We start from the raw sequence: 19960 nt of genomic DNA, 5'->3' as shown, positions 1-19960 counted from the left end.
CCCATTGTGCTGCTCTAGTGCGACGTAAATCAACAACAACAACAATCTCCTAATTTCCATTTGAATTTTTTTCACATGCTTGCAATTTCAAGTGATAAAATACAAAATTTGAACGAAATCAAGAATAATTTAATTAAATAAAGAGAAATTAAAAATTTTGTATTTTATCATTGTAAATTTTAAAATGACGTAAAAATATTTTTTTCTTACAATTAAATTTTTTCGATCATTACTAAATAATTATTAAAAACTAAATGTATGCAAAAATTCTTCAGTCAGCTTAAAGAAAAATTTGGCAATATACATAATAAGAAAAATTAACATTTAGGGGTCCAAATTTTCGACCTGTTTCCTGATCAAACTATATATAGTTTGAGATATGTTGATCAAACTATAGTTTGATCAATATATCTCAATGTGTTGAGATCATATTTTCCGCAATGCAGCTCCCCCTCCCCGTTTAGCATTCAAATCCAATTTAAAAATAAGCATATTTATTTATAGAGCATCCGTTTTTTGTCTAATTCCGTAACTAAAAATATAGTCTGCATTAATTACTTAGCATATTTAAAGGCTTTTGCCCATAGCACCTCTAGTAGTGAGTTCTTAACTTTTTAAGGGAAAAAAATGAACAGTACTACATTGTTTACCTTAAGCAATTCAATTTTCACAAAAACTATAAAAAAAAATTTAAAGAAGAAGGAAAGGAGGAAAAAGAAAGAGGAGGAAAAATTTTGTATTTTCCCGTCAAAATTTCAAACTAAAAATGAAAAACACAAAGCAAACTTTTTTTCCGAATAAGGAAAGGAAAGAAAAAAAACATGCGTGCAGAAAAAAATAAAATTTTTATTAACTTAAGAAGCATGTTTACTAAGAACATAAACCTTGGCTAATATAAGGTATCAAAAGAAAATGGAGATATTTCAAGCAAAATGTTTAACAAGGATAATGACGTTTTAATGTTTTTTTTTCTTAAATAAAGAAGTAAAAAGGAAAATGACCTTTTGATATTCAAAATTTTATTTCTTCCTTCAATAAAACAGAGATTTTGAGTTTTTCATCCAAAACTTCCCGAGTAACAATTCCTTAGATTTTGAGAATAATTTTGTTTTTTCATTCACTTAAACTTATATCTGTGCCTCTAATCTAAAGTGCTTATTTTCATTATTTCCCTTTCTCAAAGATTCTAAAAACATACATTAAGGGCAATTATTATAGAACGCCCTGTAATATGAAATTTTTTTTCTTTAAATTTGCCTGCTTACTTGATGCTTAAAAAGTCAAAAAATTTTAAACTTAATAGATTTTTTTCTATTTTTAGTGAATACTTCCGAATCTCCAAGAACGAGTAAGAAGGTAATCTCAAACACCAATTGAGCCTTCTTGGAAGAGGTGGGCCAGTTTTTCAATTTGGAGTGAAGAAGGTGCGCTGGACAAAAGGTAGCACAACGGAGAGCAGTCAGTGCCCCTGCACGTAGGACACCCCTCCAAAGCCTCCAAGCTCCCCGATGCTTTAACACACTCCTCAGATCAACATAACTTTTCTATTTTTATAATATTTTTCAGTGCCAGCACACTATGGTACGCAAAACGTGTGGGGGTCACCAAATCTCCAAGTAAGAGTAGGGTGAAACACTGTACAAGTTACAATGCCACCCATGCAGATGACAGGATCAATTCTATGGATCCGGTCGTCGGTACCACGGGAAGGCAAAAACAAAAATCAGTTTTGTTTTTCCTGAGACCACGTTTCCTGACAGAATTCCTTTTTTATTTACTCGATCAAATTATCAAACGCACAATCACTATAACCGCAATCTCAAAAGTAAATCCAGCCAGCAAGCCTAAGTAACAACAACCTTTATTTAGATTTCAGTTGTAAACCGTATCGTCGTATCAATTTGTTCAAGTCACTGTGTTCAAACTTAGAAAAATACAAATCTGTAATTTGTAACTGCGAGCTGCGACATCATAATGCTTGCAATAACGTGATAAATCATGTAATAAATAATGCAATAATTGAATGTAAAATATAACTGTAATCAACCAATTCAGATGTAATATATATGTCACCAATCGTTGTGTAACCTCAATTGTAAATGCTTATCCTTATTGTATTTGGTACTCAACTGTAATTGTAATTGAAATTCGAACCAGGTGAAGCTCCCATAACTTAGAATCTCCCCCTTTTAATTATGTAACTCCATTTTAATTTGTAATATAATTGTTATTTTTCATGTTCTAACCCTCGAAATGGTTCCCTCACTTTGGTAGCCCGACGATAAAGAAGAAGGAATGGTAGCTAATGTTGTATTTCATTTCCTTCAAAATTCTACAACAGCATTCTCGTTTTTAATGCCCTTGTGGCTACATACACGTTACTTACACTCGAGGAATTTGGGGGAAATTTCTTCACGGGCAAACCCGTTGAGTAATAAATTAGTAGAGAAGCCTAAGTATCGTATTAAAAAATTTAATCTAAGTCTTCTCAAATGTTTGACAACAGTTTGGCATTTGTAAACACTTTCGGTGAGCATTGGCGCATTATTTGCCAGAATTTCAACAGAATGTCATCCAGGGTTCTTTTGTTAGTTAAAATCTGGTTACGGCAGAGAAAATTGAATACATTTTATCAAAATCTTATTATTTCCCTAAAAAAAGAGAGCCAAACACAACAGATAATACCCATGTTAGAAGTTTCAAATACTACTGTTGATTTAAAGAATAAAATAAAATGATGTACAAAATGTAATATTAAAAAAAATGTTTTGCACAAATATACAAAAGCTATCTAATTGTCATCCGTGAAAGTTCCACACCTCCAAGAAGAGAAAAAGCTTTCGTACGTAACCATAAACGAGAAATCCGATTAGTAGTCTTTCTGAGAAATCCGATTAGTAACCCGATTAAGGCATCTTTCTTATTTTCCCCTCGCTTCGCAGTCTATCAGTCCAGACATTGTGGCATCTTTCTTATTTTTCATCCACCGCTCAGTTTATGTTCGTTAAGTCGGACTTTAAATTGATACAGGCGGAGCAGTGCCGGATTACCCATTAGGGCCTGACTAGGCCATGGCCTGTGGCCCCCAATGATTAGGGCCCCCTTTAAAAAGGATTTCTTGAAATTAAATTTTAAAACATTAAGAAAAACAATGATTTAAAAAAAAAATTCAAATATATATTAATAAAATACGATATTTTTTTTACAAAGTATTAATCATATTGCTTTCTTAAATGAAAAGATAGATAAATACTTTTATATTTGAATAAATAAAAAATACACAGGAAAAAAAATATAATCTAAGGGCCTCAAAAATTTGGATAGCCTAGGGCCCCGCCTACGCGTAATCTAGCCCTGGGCGGAGGCTTTCTTTCTTTGAGGTGTTGGAATGTGCAAATGCTTGATCCAAGAGTTCGATTTGTTTCTTTGTTGAGTTTAAAATAACAAGGCTACAATAATAGTCCCAAACTAACATTATAGCCTTGTAAGTAGTAAATATAACCTTACATGTAGTAAAAAATGTAATATTTTTCTGTGAAAAAAAAATAGAGAGAGAGAATGAAAGTGACTGGTGAAGTTTTATTCAACAGATAATTTATCCAATTCGTTTTTCTCGCTCAGTTGCCAATGCGTTACAACTTTCCGTCTGGTAATCGTTGCTAATATCTCGCAGTGCGATATCTAAGCCTTTCCGTGCTTTACCAACCTGATATAAAAGAGAGAACGCTAGTAAAATTTTCATACACAAGAAATAGAAACATTGAATAAGTAAACATTTAGAGATGTTTTTCATACTGCATTCATTTTAACTCCTTGAAGGGCAGCGAGATAAAACTTATTCTAATTACTTTTTACAATAATTTAAACAACTAAAACTCTGATAGCTTTTATCTCCTAAAACTGCGTGGTTTTCAATGAACTACTCTAAATGTTGAAAAATGTGAAGATAATCTTTTGGACATGCGTACGATAATCCCAATTCTGATGAGTGTTCGTTCTAGACAAAAATACTGGTTTATTTAAATTTTTTTTTTAACCTTCTAACAAGGGAAACTAGGGAAGTGTGACTCGCCAATTTTGAAATAAACTAGTGGGTTGTATGCCTTATGAGGAATAATTTCAGGGGGCAGCATTCGCCCATAGAAGGTCCTGTGAGAGGTAAAAAATAATTCAATATATGGAAAAATCGGTATTTTATTACTTCAATGCAGACTATTAGTTATTGTAATTGTCTCATACTCTAATTAATTTGTAAGTAATTGGTTAATTAATCAAATTGCTAGCTAATAAATTAGTTGGCAAATTAATTATGAATTAATTAATTGATATGCAATTACATACTCCAATTAATTTAGAAAATTTTTTGAAAAATAAAATTTTAAAAATTTGATGTCAATTTTTTTTAAAATTAACCTGACAGGTTTTTCTGAAAAACTACAGATATATAAAATTTTCGTAATCAATTTTGACAATAAATATGCATTATATAGTACGTGAAAGTACCACAAAATTAATTGGAGTATGAGATAATTACAATAATTAATAGTCTGCATTGAAGTAATAAAATACCGATTTTTCTATATATTGAATTATTTTTTATCTCTCATAGGACCTTCTATGGGCCGAAACGAATGTTGCCCCCTAAAATTATTCCTCATAAGGCATACATCCCACTAGTTTATTTCAAAATTGGCGAGTCACACTTCCCTAGTTTCCCTTGTAAGAGTTAAAAGTGAAATAGTATTATATGCAAGTCCTTTTATAGGGTATGCGCAAATGATGAATCCAAAAGAGAAAAAAAAATCCATACCAGAAGTAGTTCCAAACTTATTTCCACTTATTCCTGATGGGTTTAAATATGTTATAGATTGTAGGAAATAATACGATTTTGAATTATTTTGGTGACGGGTCGGGACCAAACTACTTGGTACTTCTGTATACGTCCTTGCATTCCTTAGAGTGGATGAAAAATTTAGAAAAAATGGCGAGAACAAAATTGCTCTTTGTCCAGCTTCAAACTTAGTAAAATCTTAAGTATTCGATTATGTTTCATTATTTATTATTGAATTAAATAGCCCCACCGCCTGCTCACTTTGATGACTGCTTAATCAACTCCAGAAATTGGCAGCGATAGTTTGTCTGTAGAAGGAACTCCCCTCGTCGCAAAGTTTAAGTTCCTCTGCTGCTATGGAAACAATAAATAGTGTATTTCAAAGAGGGGAGGTTCTCCCTCTCTCCTGATTCCTTTTCTAGCGCTGACTGGAGCCAAAACCTGTCTTAAATATTGACAGAACAACCGCAACTTGAAATAGTTAAACCTCGCAATCATGGTCACCGTAATTGTTTCAGATGAATGACGAGCTGAGTTCTTCCCATAGACAGACAATATAATTTTTTTGTTGTAAATATTTACCTCAACCTTTATGATCTTCAAAGCGAGGAAAGAGATTCAACCTGTTCTGTTATGAAACGAGTTCTGCTTGCTTGCGTATATGTTAGGAATAAGCACACTTCAAAACCTGTGTTTGTTTAGATTTGGAATAAGGTTATGGTAAATATTTAAATTTCAACGTTACGTGCAGTTCACAGTTAACTTGACTATATTAGAAAATAAAAAAATAGAAAACATCCGTTGACCAATCAGCCAGATTACGAGAATATTTTTGATACCAAACAACATATTTACGCATTTCTGGCAAGATACATGTTTTAAAATCATCTTTACTTCATAAACCCTAATATAATATGAAATAGTCTCTTATGTAAATAGATATTATCCATATAATAGAAAATTTTATATAGATTCAATACCACCACTGTGTGAGCAATTCAGGCATAGTTTCATCTTAGTGGTTAATGCATCTTACAAAGAAAAGTTAAATTTCTTTGTGTATAATAACATAAATAATTTTTCATAGCGCAATTGGGTATACTATAGCCTACGTCACAGATCGTGTTATTCCTACTAAATTTAACTAGTAAACAGCATTTTCTGCGAACCTAATTTCTAGCAACAAGTAAAAGCATCAAACGAAGTGTCTTGTTATAAGTCGCTACTCGCCAGGTTGGAATTGTATTAGTCTAGTTCCTTTGGAAATAATTTATATTGTTGTTTTACCGAAGTTTATGAATTTAGTAATCATATTTAAAACTCAGTTTATTAATTAAACTAAAAGGTAAATGTTATTCCTAGTAAGTGGAAGTAGTTGTGCTTTTTTCATATTATACCCAATTGAAATGCATTTCAGAAATGGCTTGGTTAAGAGTTCTTTTACCCGTTTCATTTTTCATAAAATCACCAGTTTGTTTAGTGAAGAGAGAATGTTTCTCCACTTAATGTTTAATCAAATGGCTGTGTGGTTTCCCCGTACCAGACTTTTTAAAAAAATTCTACCGATTTGCGTGAACGAATATTGATCCTGGTTGTAGGAGCTTATTTAAAACTGAGTACTGTATATGCTGTTATTCTATTCATAGTAGAAATTTTTATAGATTATTCTTTTAATTTGTATGCAGTCAATCTCGTTAAAATTAATCATCGGTGATTGGCTTCTTTATTCCATTTGTTCGGGCTGTATCGTACAGAGTCGAGGAGTGCATTGGACATAGTTTTATGATAATAAGCAATTTAAATTCTCCCGTAAAATTATTTTGTTGAACAGTATGGCTAAACTAATTCAGAGAGAGGGAAAGAAAATACTCTTAAAATAACTGCAGGAAAGGTCAGAACGAAAAATATGATTACTGAAGCAAGCGAAAGATATTCAAAGCTTACGAATATGAGCTAAAGCAAAAGTTCTTCAGAAAGTAATGAGGTAAAAATGAAAGCATTTTTGGAAAATGCTAAAATTTTTCCGAGAGCATTTAATGAATATGAGAAAATGAATCAAGAGGAGGGAACACAAAATAACGATGAATAAAAAGGAGAAGGCCAAAAGATTCCCGGCTCCATCTGTGCTGAAATTTTACATATAGGATATTCACGTATAAGAAAAATATAGAATATTGTAAAATTTCTATAAGTTGCCGTTAAAAAAATTTCAGGTTAAAAAGAAAGAAAAAAAACCTAAATATTACCTTTGAATTTTTGTCGAGCTCATTGTAAGTCAGGATTTGGTTCAATGCCTCTTCAAAGCTTGTATATGCGCTTATATTTATTATTTTACGAAAATTGCCATTGTTGCTTTTTGACTCTTCAGTTTTAGTTTTTATACCTGAAATCAATGCTGCGGCGCGTTGCTTTGATTCCAAATTGCCTGTCCACTTGTTCGAAGAACTGTGCCTGGAAGGAAACTTCAAATCATCGGCCAAAGCACGCAATTCTTCCAAAGTTTTATGAAAAACGTACAGCTTCTCTCCAGGAGCGAGCAATTTTTCAGACAGTCTACTTATCTCCTGGCAATATTCCCCATCGATTTTAGCAGACAGGTTAGATGTGTTCGTAATCAGATTGCTGACATTTTTCTCCATCGAGCACATGCAGTGCTCAGCGTCGTTTTTCAAAAGCTTTGCGGTAAACCCAAACTGCGTCACCATCTTGCTTAAGCAATCCAATTTTTGGGCAACATCCTTTGAGTTATCTTTAAATGCCAGTGATCCGACATTTAAAGCAGCATGAGCATTATGCAAACTGTCCAAAGCAACCTGACGGCAAACGTTATTTTTATTCCTGCGAACGACATTTCCCCGTATAGACTTCTTAAATTTGTAATCGTAGAATCTCAATGTTTCTCTGATTGTTTGCGCATCCACAAATTGCTGATGTAGGACTATATGTATACCCAAAATAGTCTGCTTGACGTGGTGCACCTTTTCAAGAAGAGAGTTGCAGCTTGTGATTTCTTCATTTATCCCATCCCAGCAAGTTATTATAAGAGCTTTAGTGCGTTCGTATTCTTTTCTAAAATTATTGAACATTCGGAGAATGACATCCTTCTTTAGTTTCTCGGTTTCAATGATAGCAACGAACACGCCCTGCTTCAATGGCATCCATTCTACTTCGGAAACTCCACAGTCTGAAACCTGAAAAATTACAAACAAATAATAAACTTTTTTTAAAGCAATTTAAATATGAAATTGAAGCAATTTTGAAATTACAAACGTATCAGGTATGCTTTGATGTTATGAACAGAATTTAAAATAAAAAAACTTTCTGCTAACACCAAAATCTCAAAAAAAAAAAAAAAAAATCGCAGACAATTTATTAACTTTTGCAACTGCTTTCAACCTTCTCATCTTCATCTATTTTTAACGAAATTTGAATGAAAATTTCTGATTTTTTTTCTTCAAAAAATTGCTTAATGTTTGATAAGACTCTGTGATGATTATCATACATGCCAGCATATACTTAATTAAATTTATTAGTTTTTTAAAGATATAAAGCTAGCCATTGACTTACCTTGTTTAACCTTATACTTGACTTTTTTTATGTATTTAAATCTATGTCATTAAACATTTCAACGCAAAAATGTTATAAATATTTTTTTTTTCATAAAGAGAAATACTAAAAAACATTTCACGAATAACGTTCGCGCGTTCGTGTATGTTATGCATATCTGTTTATGAATAAAGCTCTTATATGATGCTCTAAATGACAAAAGGGTAACTTGACATAAATGGCATATTGGTTTGAGACCTACAAAATTACGAAATGATAAAGTATATATTACACATATTTAATAAATTTAAAAAAAATGATATTGGAATTGAAATAATTTTTGATGATGAAACACTAGCAGTTTTATGCTTATTTCAATTTTACAAACATACTGGTTAATAGCTTCGATATGAAAATCAAAAATTTGTTGTTAACTGAATTCATGACTCTCTCAAATTACACAGATTCCTTATTCTGTCGTAGCTTAAAAGAGGTTTTGCTACAATAAAAAAAATATTGCAATTAAAACGAAAGCAAAATATTTAAAAGCTATAAATAGCCGTTTGGGCACTTACTACATGTAACATGTACTATCCGCAGTGCCGGGACATAGAATGCCTTTGAGCTGTGGATAATGCTTGGTAACAGTACCATACCACTTGGCACAATTTACGCCCGATACTGTGCCAAAAGAGTTATATGTTTCGTTTAACTGTACATTTCCTTGCTTTAGAAAGGTCCTGGGTTCGAATCCCGGGCAAGACATGGATGTTTCTTTCTCTCTGTGTGTGTTCTATGTCCTTTCTCCCTTGCGTGTGAATGTGACCCGCCCTATAAACGGGTTGTGGTTGTGTGAATGACGTGGCAGAAGTCGAATTCCTGGCCATAGATGGCGCCACTGAAAAACAGGAACAATTGCACCGCCACTGCCTAAACAGGCATACGACAGAAAAAAAGAAAAAAAAACTGTACATTTGATTTGTGTTACATATGCACTCTTTTACTTAGTATAAGTATCACACAATAATGAAAGTAAGCTGTTTTAATAGATGATTCCTTTTTACGTTGGTTTTGTATGAGGATAATTTTGTGCCAATCCCTTAAATTGGTACTATTTTGATGGTATCGATCTAATCGATACCATTGATTTAAAGTAAAACTGTACATTTTACTTCGTTTTTTTGGGAGGGGGTTACATGTAGTCTCTAAGAGTTTGATAATGATGCAATTTTAACAATATTACATGATAAAAAATTTTTGTTCTATAACTACACCTAAATACCGTGGAATTGTTGCCGCGCAACGGTCAAATATCCACGTTGATTCTTTAATTCCTCACTTTATATTTCACTTACATTTCAAACCAAAAAGGAATAAGTTCAATATTAATTAACTTACATTAATAGGTATAATTTCACTGCTCTCTTCAGTTTGAGAAGAAACTTCAGCAAAATCTCTGCAAATTTCGGATGGTTCGTCTTCCAAATGAGCCAATTTTTGCGACTCCAAAAGGTTATCAGTCTGTTCCACCTGAAGTTTTAGCGCCAATACTTCATTCCTTAGATTTAATGCCATTTCTTGTACTTGGTGATACCTGGCTCTATTTTCATTGCCAATCGCTACAAACCGACGTTTAATCCGATTGTGAAGATCTTCAAAACTTTTATGCATTTTCTGAAAGCTCATCAGTGATGACTCATCATCGTTGACTATCTTATAATAGACGGATTTGAGGATTTCTTTTTCATCCGATATCTAGAATTTCGAATACAATTTTTAATTAAAGTAATAATGCTTTAATATTAAGATATATTATCGGATACATATGTCTTTCTACTACATATTGTGGTAGATTTTATTCATTAACTTAGTTTATTTAATTCAACAATTATAACAAATTAACATAGTTATACAATTTAATTCTTTCCGTATTTACTTTTTTACGAGTGTTTAACTGTGCCTCTATGTAACTTCTTTTACTTATTCTGATTAAAATTACTTATTTTCATTTTTAACTGTTTCCTAATAAATATAAGCTTATTATCTGTTTCTTCTTTCTCTTTTTAAATATTTTTTCATTAACATGATTGTCTTCACAACTTGCTTAATATAAGAAAAAGAAAAAAAGGTTTTTTTTAAATGCAATATATATAAAGCTGAGTCGATAGCATATAATAATTATGCTGAAACTGGCCTTTTCTCAACATCTAAACTTCAGCAACTAAAAGATATTGCTTCATTTTTTTTTTCACAGAATATTTGCATATACATGCCTACACTGTGATATCTGTTAATAAATATCGTTGGCGAAATTATTTTTAAAAAATTATGAATTTAGAACTTTTAATTTTTATAAAAGTTAAAGCATTTTTGACCAAAAATTTTCAATAACACCAAAAGCATTCTTGTTAACTCAAAAACATTATCACAGCGTACAACTAATATAATCACAAATATCTCCAAAAAATTTCAAAGCGATATCATAAAAAGTTTGTCCCGCAGTGGACTGATCGTTAAGACACGGTTCCCAGCAGATCACCGAAGTCAAGCATCACTGGCTGCGGTCAGTGTGCGGGTGGGTGACCACTTGGATTAGTCTGCGTAGGGACCGAGGGTGTGCGGTATTGGTCCTCGTTAAACTGTGCTACCGTAAAGTGCTCGACTTCGCGCGCAGGTCGTCGGGCTACCGAAGCGGGGGTGCCACCCCCTCCGCAGAGGATCAAAATTGTGATGGCATGTCTTCGGATCATCCTCCGGGATGTTTCCCAGACCGTCGCCAATAGCCCATTGTGCAGCTCTAGTGCGACGTAAATTAACAACAACAACAACAATAAAAAGTTTATTCGAAAAGGTACACCGAAAAAGGTCAGTTTTAGCACTATTGACAGTTTTAGCAAAAGACTGAATTTTTCGGCAATGATAATTGGATACCTTCAAGTGACGTAATCGTAGGCAAATTGTGGCATTTTTCGATTCAGAAGCCAGTTCGACACAAACTCGTGACGTTGCTTACAGGTATCCAATAAAATCTTTCCGGATTCTTTTGAATATTCTGAGATCAAATCACCGTGTTTATTGTTAATGATTGTTGGATAATGTTGCAAAATTCTTGATATTAAGATAAAAACGTTCGTGCTCAGGTTGATAGTACTTTTGTGTGGAAGGTACAAGTTGAAGCTGGTTTTAAAATGAGATAAAATATTATTTAAAAAAAAAGCAGTAAAGTACCTGTGGGTGATTACCCCAAATCTCTAGTAGCATTAATCTTGACCGAATAGACTCTATTTTGGGATAATATTTATCTCAAAGCTTACTGAATATTTCGAGCTATGCACGATGTATAGCGAAATGAAAACTTGGATATTAATTCTACAATTCTTCATTAACTATACCATAAATAACTGTAAATATGATATTGAGTAAATCTGGCTGTATATATCGCTGTTGCTTAAAGTATCGCTATTGTGATACTTAGTAGATCTTGTCAATTTATGAACAATATCGTTCAATTTTGTGATTATTAAATGAACATTAATGCAAGCAAATTGTGTGTATACTCATACATATGGTTATAAATCATGAGAGTTTAGTCCAAATATTTTTTTTTTACTTTCAACTTAGTTCTTTTTCCTTTTTCGTTTCTCCAATTTTTTTTAAATAAATGCGTAAATAAAATTATTTTTTTAGAGGTAAAGTTTCTTATAAATTCAGCAGAAAAGTACGTTGAAAGTACCTGAATAGTGATTCTTTTTAATGCTGTAACTTCTCGAAGAAGATTCCCAGCTAAGGGGGGCTCAGGTTCATTTAATAATTCCTTATATCGCAAGAAATCCACAACCTTGAAAAATAAAACTACATAAGGCTGGATCCGTCTGAAATCATTATACAGAATTTTCAAGGCAATTATAATTTAAAGAAAACGGAAAGTGTTTCAGCTGGAAAAAAAGTTAAGTACTTGAACAAATTAGAGGACATTTGTCCAAGCAGTTGGCTTAAAAAATATGGCTCACGACGCTGAAAAAAAATTAATTAAAGAAAAAATAATAAATAAACTTACTCTTCTTTTTCAACTGAATCGGATCTCTGACCCCCCGCCCCTAATTTAGGGGAAAGCAGCAATCAGGGAAATGTTTTACTTTTGCGTATTGCTCCATATCTCGAGAATTTTTAATGCGAATTGAAAAAATTTTGATCCCAATTCAATAAATTGATCCCAATGATGAAAATTTTGATCGTTTAACCAAAGGGAATTCTATGCAAAATAGCTTTCAGTAAATATTTATTATTTTACTTAATTATAGTCGAAAAAATTTTGAATCGTAAGGTATACAGTCTCTTACATAATTTTAAAGGATATAATTCTGGATCGCTAAACACATAATTTAAGCGAAATTGGTCCAATAGTTCCTGAGAAATCAAATTTTGAAACAGTCAGATATTCAAAATTTGATTTTTCAGTAACTATTTGACTGATTTCGCTCAAATTATGTATGCAAAATTTTATTCTTATGAAAAATTGCATTCTCAATGCAACATGTACCATCCTCAGTGACAGATATAGAATGCCTTTGAGCTGTGGATAATGCTTAGTAGTAGTATTAAAATCACTTGGCGCAACTTACGCCTGCTACTGTGCCAAAAAACTGTACGTTCTGTTTAACTATACATTGATTTGATTTGTGTTTCATGTTCTCTCTTTTACTTTACACAATGATATCAGTATGCTTTTTCAATAGATGATTCCTTTTTACGCTAATTTTTGTATGAGTATCATTTTGTGTCAATCTCTTAAATTGGGATTGCTTTTGATGGTATATTGATCTGATTGATACCATAGATCTAAAATTAAGTTGCACACTTGAAATTGTAGTATTATATAAAAAAATAAATGAATAAAATGAAACAAATGATAAATTTAGGTGATGGTAGAAGTTTATTACGCCCGTGTTCCATAATTTTAGACGTAAAAAATTTAAAAAAAAATTTTCATTTTCGTTCATTTAAAAAAGTGTTTTTTTTATAAAAACATTTTTAGGCAATGCAATGGTAAACATTTCAAATTGCTTAAGTGTGTATTTTTTACGGGAAAAAAACACAATGATTTTCATATAGGTAATAAAATATTTCGGTGTTTTGTGCTGTTATCCAGTGAAGCTTACTAAGTATCTAACGGAAAACAAGGCTAAGAAACTGTTCAATGCAAAAATTTTCATACTCGGACGATGGGTGGCAAGGAATTATCCCAATTGCTTTATTTACACTAATTTATGAAGATCTTATGAATTATTCGTATGAATTCATAATGATTGATATGTTAGATGAAACTAAACTTAAAACTAAATTCTGGTAAAAAAAGAAAATGTAAACTATTTATTCCTACCTTCTTAAACAACTTTCTCGCAAGGATATCGAAAAATATAGCTGTAAAAATAAGAAGAAAAAGATTTTAGTCTTTACTTAAACCGAAATTTTACTATATTTAAAAGTACAGAAATTAACTCGAATAAATAGAACCCCATACAGATGTGATTTGTAAGATTCTATTTGTAGTTATTTTACATTTTTAGATTCAGATAATTTTGTGATTTTTTTATCCTCTAGGATTGCTTCTTTCTGGAATGGGGTGTTTGGTATTTTTAAAAATACCCCATGTCCATGTTTAAAAATATTCCATATCCATGAGATGAAACTTAAGCAATCACTCACTCTCCGTTTAGTTTTATTAGTCAGCTTTTATGCTTTAATTTTATCCGCTTTTAATTTTATCTATATTAGAAGCCTCCTGCTTGTTAACGTTCGCTTAGTTTTGGAACTACTTACTCAGTTATTTCAGATCAGTTCGTTAGCTCATTTCACTTTTTCAATTCACAGTAGACGGATCTCAAGCGTTGGAGAAGATTGATATTTGTTCGTAAAAACCAAACTTTACAACTGAATGAAACATAAGAAGTCAATTTTTCACAGCAGTCATGTTTTTTTTCCTTCTTTCAATTGTATAAAATAAATTTGTCTTAAATACAAACGACGTCAATTTAAAAACGTGGCCACTATTTAGGCATAAAGGAGTTTTTTTTTTGGTACCCAAGCGCAAATTACTAACCATATTTCGTTCATTCGTTTACCTCGAAATTACATACCTAATTATAAAGACACGATTATATTTAGTCCACGGTGATTGAATTAGTAATGTTTTATTAATAAATAAATAGTATTTTTGGTGCAAATTATTTAACCAACCCGTCATGAAAATATTTAAGAACTATTTCAGGGCTCGAAAAAACTCAGAAATTTTACCCGTCCCCCGAGGACGGCTTATCCAACAATGTACCTGTCCTCCTTTGAAACTAAGCCATAGCTTCTAAATAAATAAAAATATAATTTTCTCTTATTTATTGCAAACGTTTACACCGAAGAGCCATTACATTATGACCACCCTCCATCTATAACAATGGGCTCGCCCAGGTTTTCATGGTGTCTCGCCCAAGAACAATGCTTTCATGCGGCACATTAGGACCCATAATCCTCATAGAACAATTCCTGACGTCTGTAAGCTACTTGAACATAGTTGCAGACCAGGTTCACCCATTTATGGCAACAGTTTTTCCTACGGGAGATGGTGTTTACCAACAGGATAGTGCACCATGTCATAAGGGTCGAATCGTCATGGTTTGGTTCGAGGAACATTCCAGTGACTTTCAAGTCATGTCTTGACCCCCAAATTCTCCTGACCTTAATCCAATAGAGCATTTGTGGTCCTACTTGGAAAACCAAATTCGTGCTGCCACGCTTGGAGACATGAAAACTTAAATAGCAGAAAGCCAAACTTAGATTATGATTTGATAAATTATTTATTCAGTAAATTAAGATTTTCCACTTCGCAAAAATGTAAGCTAACGGCGTCCCAGGTAAATATTAGTAGCCGATATTTGCACTAAAACAGATAAGTATCGTAAATTCTATGCATAGTTCAAATAAGTTTACTGCAGTAAACTTATTTAATTCAAAGATTACTTGCATTGAAATATGGTTAAAAAATTATCAGCTTAGTCACTGAGACTGCTATAAGACAACGGTTTTAAATGGATCTTCTTTTTTAAATTATTCAAATCTATGCATATTTATTCATGAAGAATGATTAGCTGAAGTAAAATTACAAGTATAAGCAGATGGATTGAAATTTTAAACGACATATGTTTCAAAGCTGTTCTTATATTCAACTACGGTCGTAAAGTTTCCAAGAAAATAAATTTATAATTTATAATAAGGTTATAATTTCTAAGCAAATGTATGGAGGATAATTACTTTATTTGTCAGTTAAATTAATGAATATTTTGAAAATGCATTTTTTATAACTTATACACACTCATAACTGGTTTAAATACTCACTTACCTAAAATAGACACTATTGCAATTGAGATGTCGCTAGATTCACAAGCGCACATTTTGATAAAAAATTTTGCAAATTTTTTTCTTATTAATGTTAAAATAAAGACATGAATTAGTTTTAAGAATTGTATTTGTTTTGACAATTTGAAAATTTTTTACCTTTGAATGCGTGTAAATAATTCTTTATGTATTCACGCTTATGTCACCCATTGATATGATTGTTTTCTGAAAAAAATTGATGACCGTGCTAATTCATCTATTCATAACTAGAGTTTTTCTATCTAACATAGTTAGAGAATTACGATATTCAGGAAAGAATTTGTGGTTGGCTGAAAGCCAAAATTTACGGAAAAGATGTGAAACAAAAAAAAATTCTCTGAAGGCTTAATATGGAGTTATCGAAATAGCATCATATTCGCCAGAATCTTAGGAATACAGGGTTATATTACTTTTTATTTTGTCTTCAAAAATAATATTAACTATTCAAAGTATTTATTACACCCCCCCCCCAAAAAAAAATAGTGCGTGAAGTCCCTCCGCGCGGAAGAAGTTAAACTTCGTTACCTGCGACGTTAATTGTAGAAGAATCAGCAGTCGTAGAAGAATCACGAGTTCTATTCAACGACTCTTTTTCCTGCTCCGCTCTCTTCCGTGCTCTGTAATAACGGTAATATTATGCATTTTCCCCTCTTGAGCCAGTGGAAATGCTTGTGGTTGCCTCATCGTCTCGCCATGGAAAATGTATTTGCATTAATAATGCATGTGAATGCGTCATAATGTAATTTCAAAAGAGAAAACCTAATAATCAATTGATATTCACAACAGACGTACCTTGACATAACCTTAAATCCGTCGCATTGTCCGTGGGATTGTTTTCACTCATTTTTTACAATTGTTATCCACTAAATTTGAAAATAAAAAATACTACCCTATTAAATTATATGTGTATCAAAACAAACTAAAAAAATATTTATAGAAAAACAATTCGCGAACGCAACGCTGGAGTACGCCCTCTATCGAGAGCCTGTAAATATCAGACATTAATTTATCACGTTTTCATTTAGTTCCATCAAAATCATCGGCCATGACGGACGCCATTTTTTTAGCAGCAAATAAAAATCAAAATTTCCCTAAGGAACAGCTGAAGAACTTGAAAAAACTAACCAGAACATGGCAAACATTGAAGCAGAAAACGCCAAGCACTTGAAGAACAATTTCTCAATAATTTTTACCTTTCTATTACCAACAACATAACTTACAATTTCATGATCACTTGCTGTTACAGATGTATGTATTATGGTAAAATAATTTTTTCACTCTTCAATTCATTACAAATTAAAATGAAGTCACCATTGCTTTCGTCATTCCAATAAAGAAATGTGAATTCAGAACGTCAAGAACTGCAATAGTTATAGAATTCTTTGTTATAGAACAGTATATATTTCTGTATCTATATAATTCGGAAAACAACAATAAAGAATCAACCAAATTACTTGAAATAGTGTCATTTGTGCTGATGATTAATAAATTTTTTATCCTTTTCTTGGTAAGTATTTCTTAGTTTTGAAAGAATAGATAATTTCAACTAGAATTCAGCTGTTCGGTTTTTAAGCTACATATTCAAATTCATATCGAGATCTTACAATTATAAAATTTTGATGTGTGGTATGTTATCTAAAAGTAATAAAGGGATAATCCATGCACATATTATTTGAAAATAAAACTTTCAAACGAAGAACATTTCATTTGGAATTCTACGGATTTATAAAGAAGGTAAGTGTTATGATTTTTATAATAAAAAATTAGCTTGTAAAACTTTTTTTTTCTTATTTGATGATAGTTCTCTACAGAATGGTTTCTTACGTCTGATTAAGAACTATAAGAATAATAAGAAAAGAAACTATATGAAAGTTTTTATTTTAATGTAAAGAATTCTTAAAATCGTTTTTATCCTAAGAATTCTTTATTTTCCGTTTTATAGTTTATAATTTTTTGATGAAAAATTGTTGTCAAAATACTTTTTTTGAAAACATAAATGGTATAACATTATGTGTTTAGTTCTTGCATATTCTAATGTTTCAAGTAATATGATTCAGAAAAGTATGAATAAAAATTCGGTACTTATGTATTAACGCCACAGCAGCTACAGATTTGGCTGTTTTTAAGTGCCGCCAATCTACATCTAAAATTTTTGTGACAAATCATAAAACGAAACACTTTATTTAAAATCAAAGTAGTTTATCGGATTTCGGTGGACAATGAGCAAAATATTTCGCTCCTGAAAAAATAAAATTGCATCTTGCTCTATTTTTGGCAAATCCCAAAGACGCATTTTCGTAGCACTAAAAAATGGTAACAAAAGTCGAAGAACAAATCATTTTGGAATTCTTCTGATTTAAAAAGCAGGTAAGTGTTAATTTTTATAAAATAAAAAATTTTACTTTTAAGTAGTTTTTTTCTTGATGATAGTTTTCTATAGAATGGTTTTCTACGTCCGATTATGAATCAAAAGAGAAAAAACATGAAAATTGTTTATTTTAATATAAGGAATTTTTAGAATTGTTTTTTTTTGTTTTGTATCGTAAGCATTCTTTACTTTACGTTTTTCAGTTTCTAAATAATGATTTTTATTAAAACTTAAAAGTTTTTGATAAAATTACTTGTCAAAAAACTTTATTTACAAAATTAAATTACATAAAATTATGAAGCTTATGTATACTTTTTGCTTATTTTAATGTTTGAAGTAATATGATTCTTAAAACTATGGAATGTAAAGTTTAAATAGGCCTTTCAGGTTATATCATTAAATTTAGTAAAACTATTTCTCAGGCATTAGGTTTTAACTCTAATAAGAAGATACATATTTTTTTCTGTTCATTTACAAATATTTTTCAGATGTGTTTTGGATGTTTCTTCTTTAAAAAAAAAAAAGAGATACCATCTTGTTTTCGGTTGTATAAGAAAGGATATCAAACATTTTTCTTTTTTAAATTTAATAAGCCACATTAAAGAAAGAACGTTACAATGCTACACGCTACATTAAAGACATACCACGTGATTTCCCGGCCAATAAAAATGTAGCGTTAAACGTTTAACGCAACCTTGTTGGAAGTCGCATAAGAAGTATAACTTCAAAAAGGATAAAACTATTGTGAAATATTTAATTTTTAAAAACTATGATAGCTATTATGTTACTCATTCTTATGATTATTTATATACAAAAAAAAAAATAAATAAAATAAATAAGTAAGTAAATAAAAAATAAAAAGAACTGATTTTTTGATAAAGCATAAGTTTTCATTCCTTAATAAATTCACAAGGTAAAACTAATGCTCACAATTCAGCAAAATAATTATAATAATTTAAAAAAATAATGAATAATATCCCGGACTCTTGTTTTTGATGCACTTCCAATAATGCTTTGTTTAACTTTATTATTACAATAGTTACAATAAATCTAAGATAGCTCTTATGTGAAATCCATCTTTTCAGGTTGACAAGATGCGATCAAGTGCATGAGCGATTGTTATAAATATTTAAGAAATGGGATACCTGATAGTGACGTAGTGTTGGTATCACGATCTTGATTGGTTGTTGAAACGTAGCATTCGTTTACGTTAGAAAATGCTCTTTCTATTCTATTTCGAGTAAGCCAAGCTCGTCAAGTATCGATTATCTTAAGGGACACATTCAAAGATTCTTTCACAAAGATTTAAATTATTTCTCTATATATTTCTTTCTTAACACAAAGACAGACATGAAGCTATGTAGAACATAAACAAACTAATTATGAATAGAAGTAGCCAGGTACAGAACACAAAAATATATAATGGTTACAATAAAACACATAAACTAATAATAAATCTAAGTAAAGTAACAGATGTAGACGAGAAAGAATTATATTTCAACATATTCAATGAGCGATACGGCGCTATATTTAATTAACTTCACGTTAATTAGCATTCTGACTTAGGAGGAAAAACTTTAACACGTCATTTTGCTTAGAAAAGATCAACTGGAGCTGACGTCATAGTTCACATGTGTGAGTAACTGTGATCTTCTTGAAGTTCAAGTACCCAGTTAGATACTTACACTTAAATAACTTTTTTGTATGTTTTTTGTTGTTGAAGTAAAGGTTTCAAGTAAATTCTTAAAGAATCGGAAAAAGCAAGCAAGATTAAAAGACATCAACAAGCT

General features: G+C 31.3%; 1 protein-coding gene across 3 annotated transcripts; it reads right to left on the bottom strand.

Moving 5' to 3' along the window:
• Positions 1 to 3565: 3565 nt before the first annotated feature.
• Positions 3566 to 15899, bottom strand: LOC107437677 (uncharacterized). Of its 3 annotated transcripts, XM_043045815.3 has the most exons (6): positions 15768 to 15899; positions 13758 to 13798; positions 12111 to 12215; positions 9776 to 10132; positions 7078 to 8022; positions 3566 to 3706 (listed from the first exon to the last, which is right to left on the bottom strand). In XM_043045815.3, the coding sequence occupies exons 1-6, from the start codon at positions 15817 to 15819 to the stop codon at positions 3596 to 3598; spliced, it is 1611 nt and encodes a 536-aa protein (XP_042901749.2). In that variant the 5' UTR covers positions 15820 to 15899; the 3' UTR covers positions 3566 to 3595. The 3 variants fall into 3 exon arrangements, with proteins under 3 accessions (XP_042901749.2, XP_071042757.2, XP_071042758.2); XM_071186656.2 differs by lacking the exon at positions 12111 to 12215; XM_071186657.2 differs by lacking the exon at positions 13758 to 13798 and having other exon boundaries at positions 15768 to 15846.
• Between the last annotated feature and the right edge of the window lie 4061 nt (positions 15900 to 19960).

Source organism: Parasteatoda tepidariorum, chromosome 9 (assembly GCF_982258835.1).
Source record: "Parasteatoda tepidariorum strain Cologne lab strain chromosome 9, Ptep-v5.0, whole genome shotgun sequence".
Classification (NCBI taxonomy): Eukaryota; Metazoa; Arthropoda; class Arachnida; order Araneae; family Theridiidae; genus Parasteatoda; species Parasteatoda tepidariorum.
The sequence above is the reverse complement of the archived record's forward strand: the minus strand, read 5'-3'. Positions and strand labels throughout refer to the sequence as shown.

Excerpts from the sequence above, each read along its gene's own strand:
- LOC107437677 (XM_043045815.3), bottom strand. The coding sequence starts at position 15,819 with ATGTGCGCTTGTGAATCTAGCGACATCTCAATTGCAATAGTGTCTATT. Across the intron at positions 13,799-15,767 it reads TGCAATAGTGTCTATTTTAG|CTATATTTTTCGATATCCTT; the intron begins GTAAGTGAGTAT and ends TTATTTTTACAG. Across the intron at positions 10,133-12,110 it reads TAAAAAGAATCACTATTCAG|ATATCGGATGAAAAAGAAAT; the intron begins GTACTTTCAACG and ends TCGAAATTCTAG.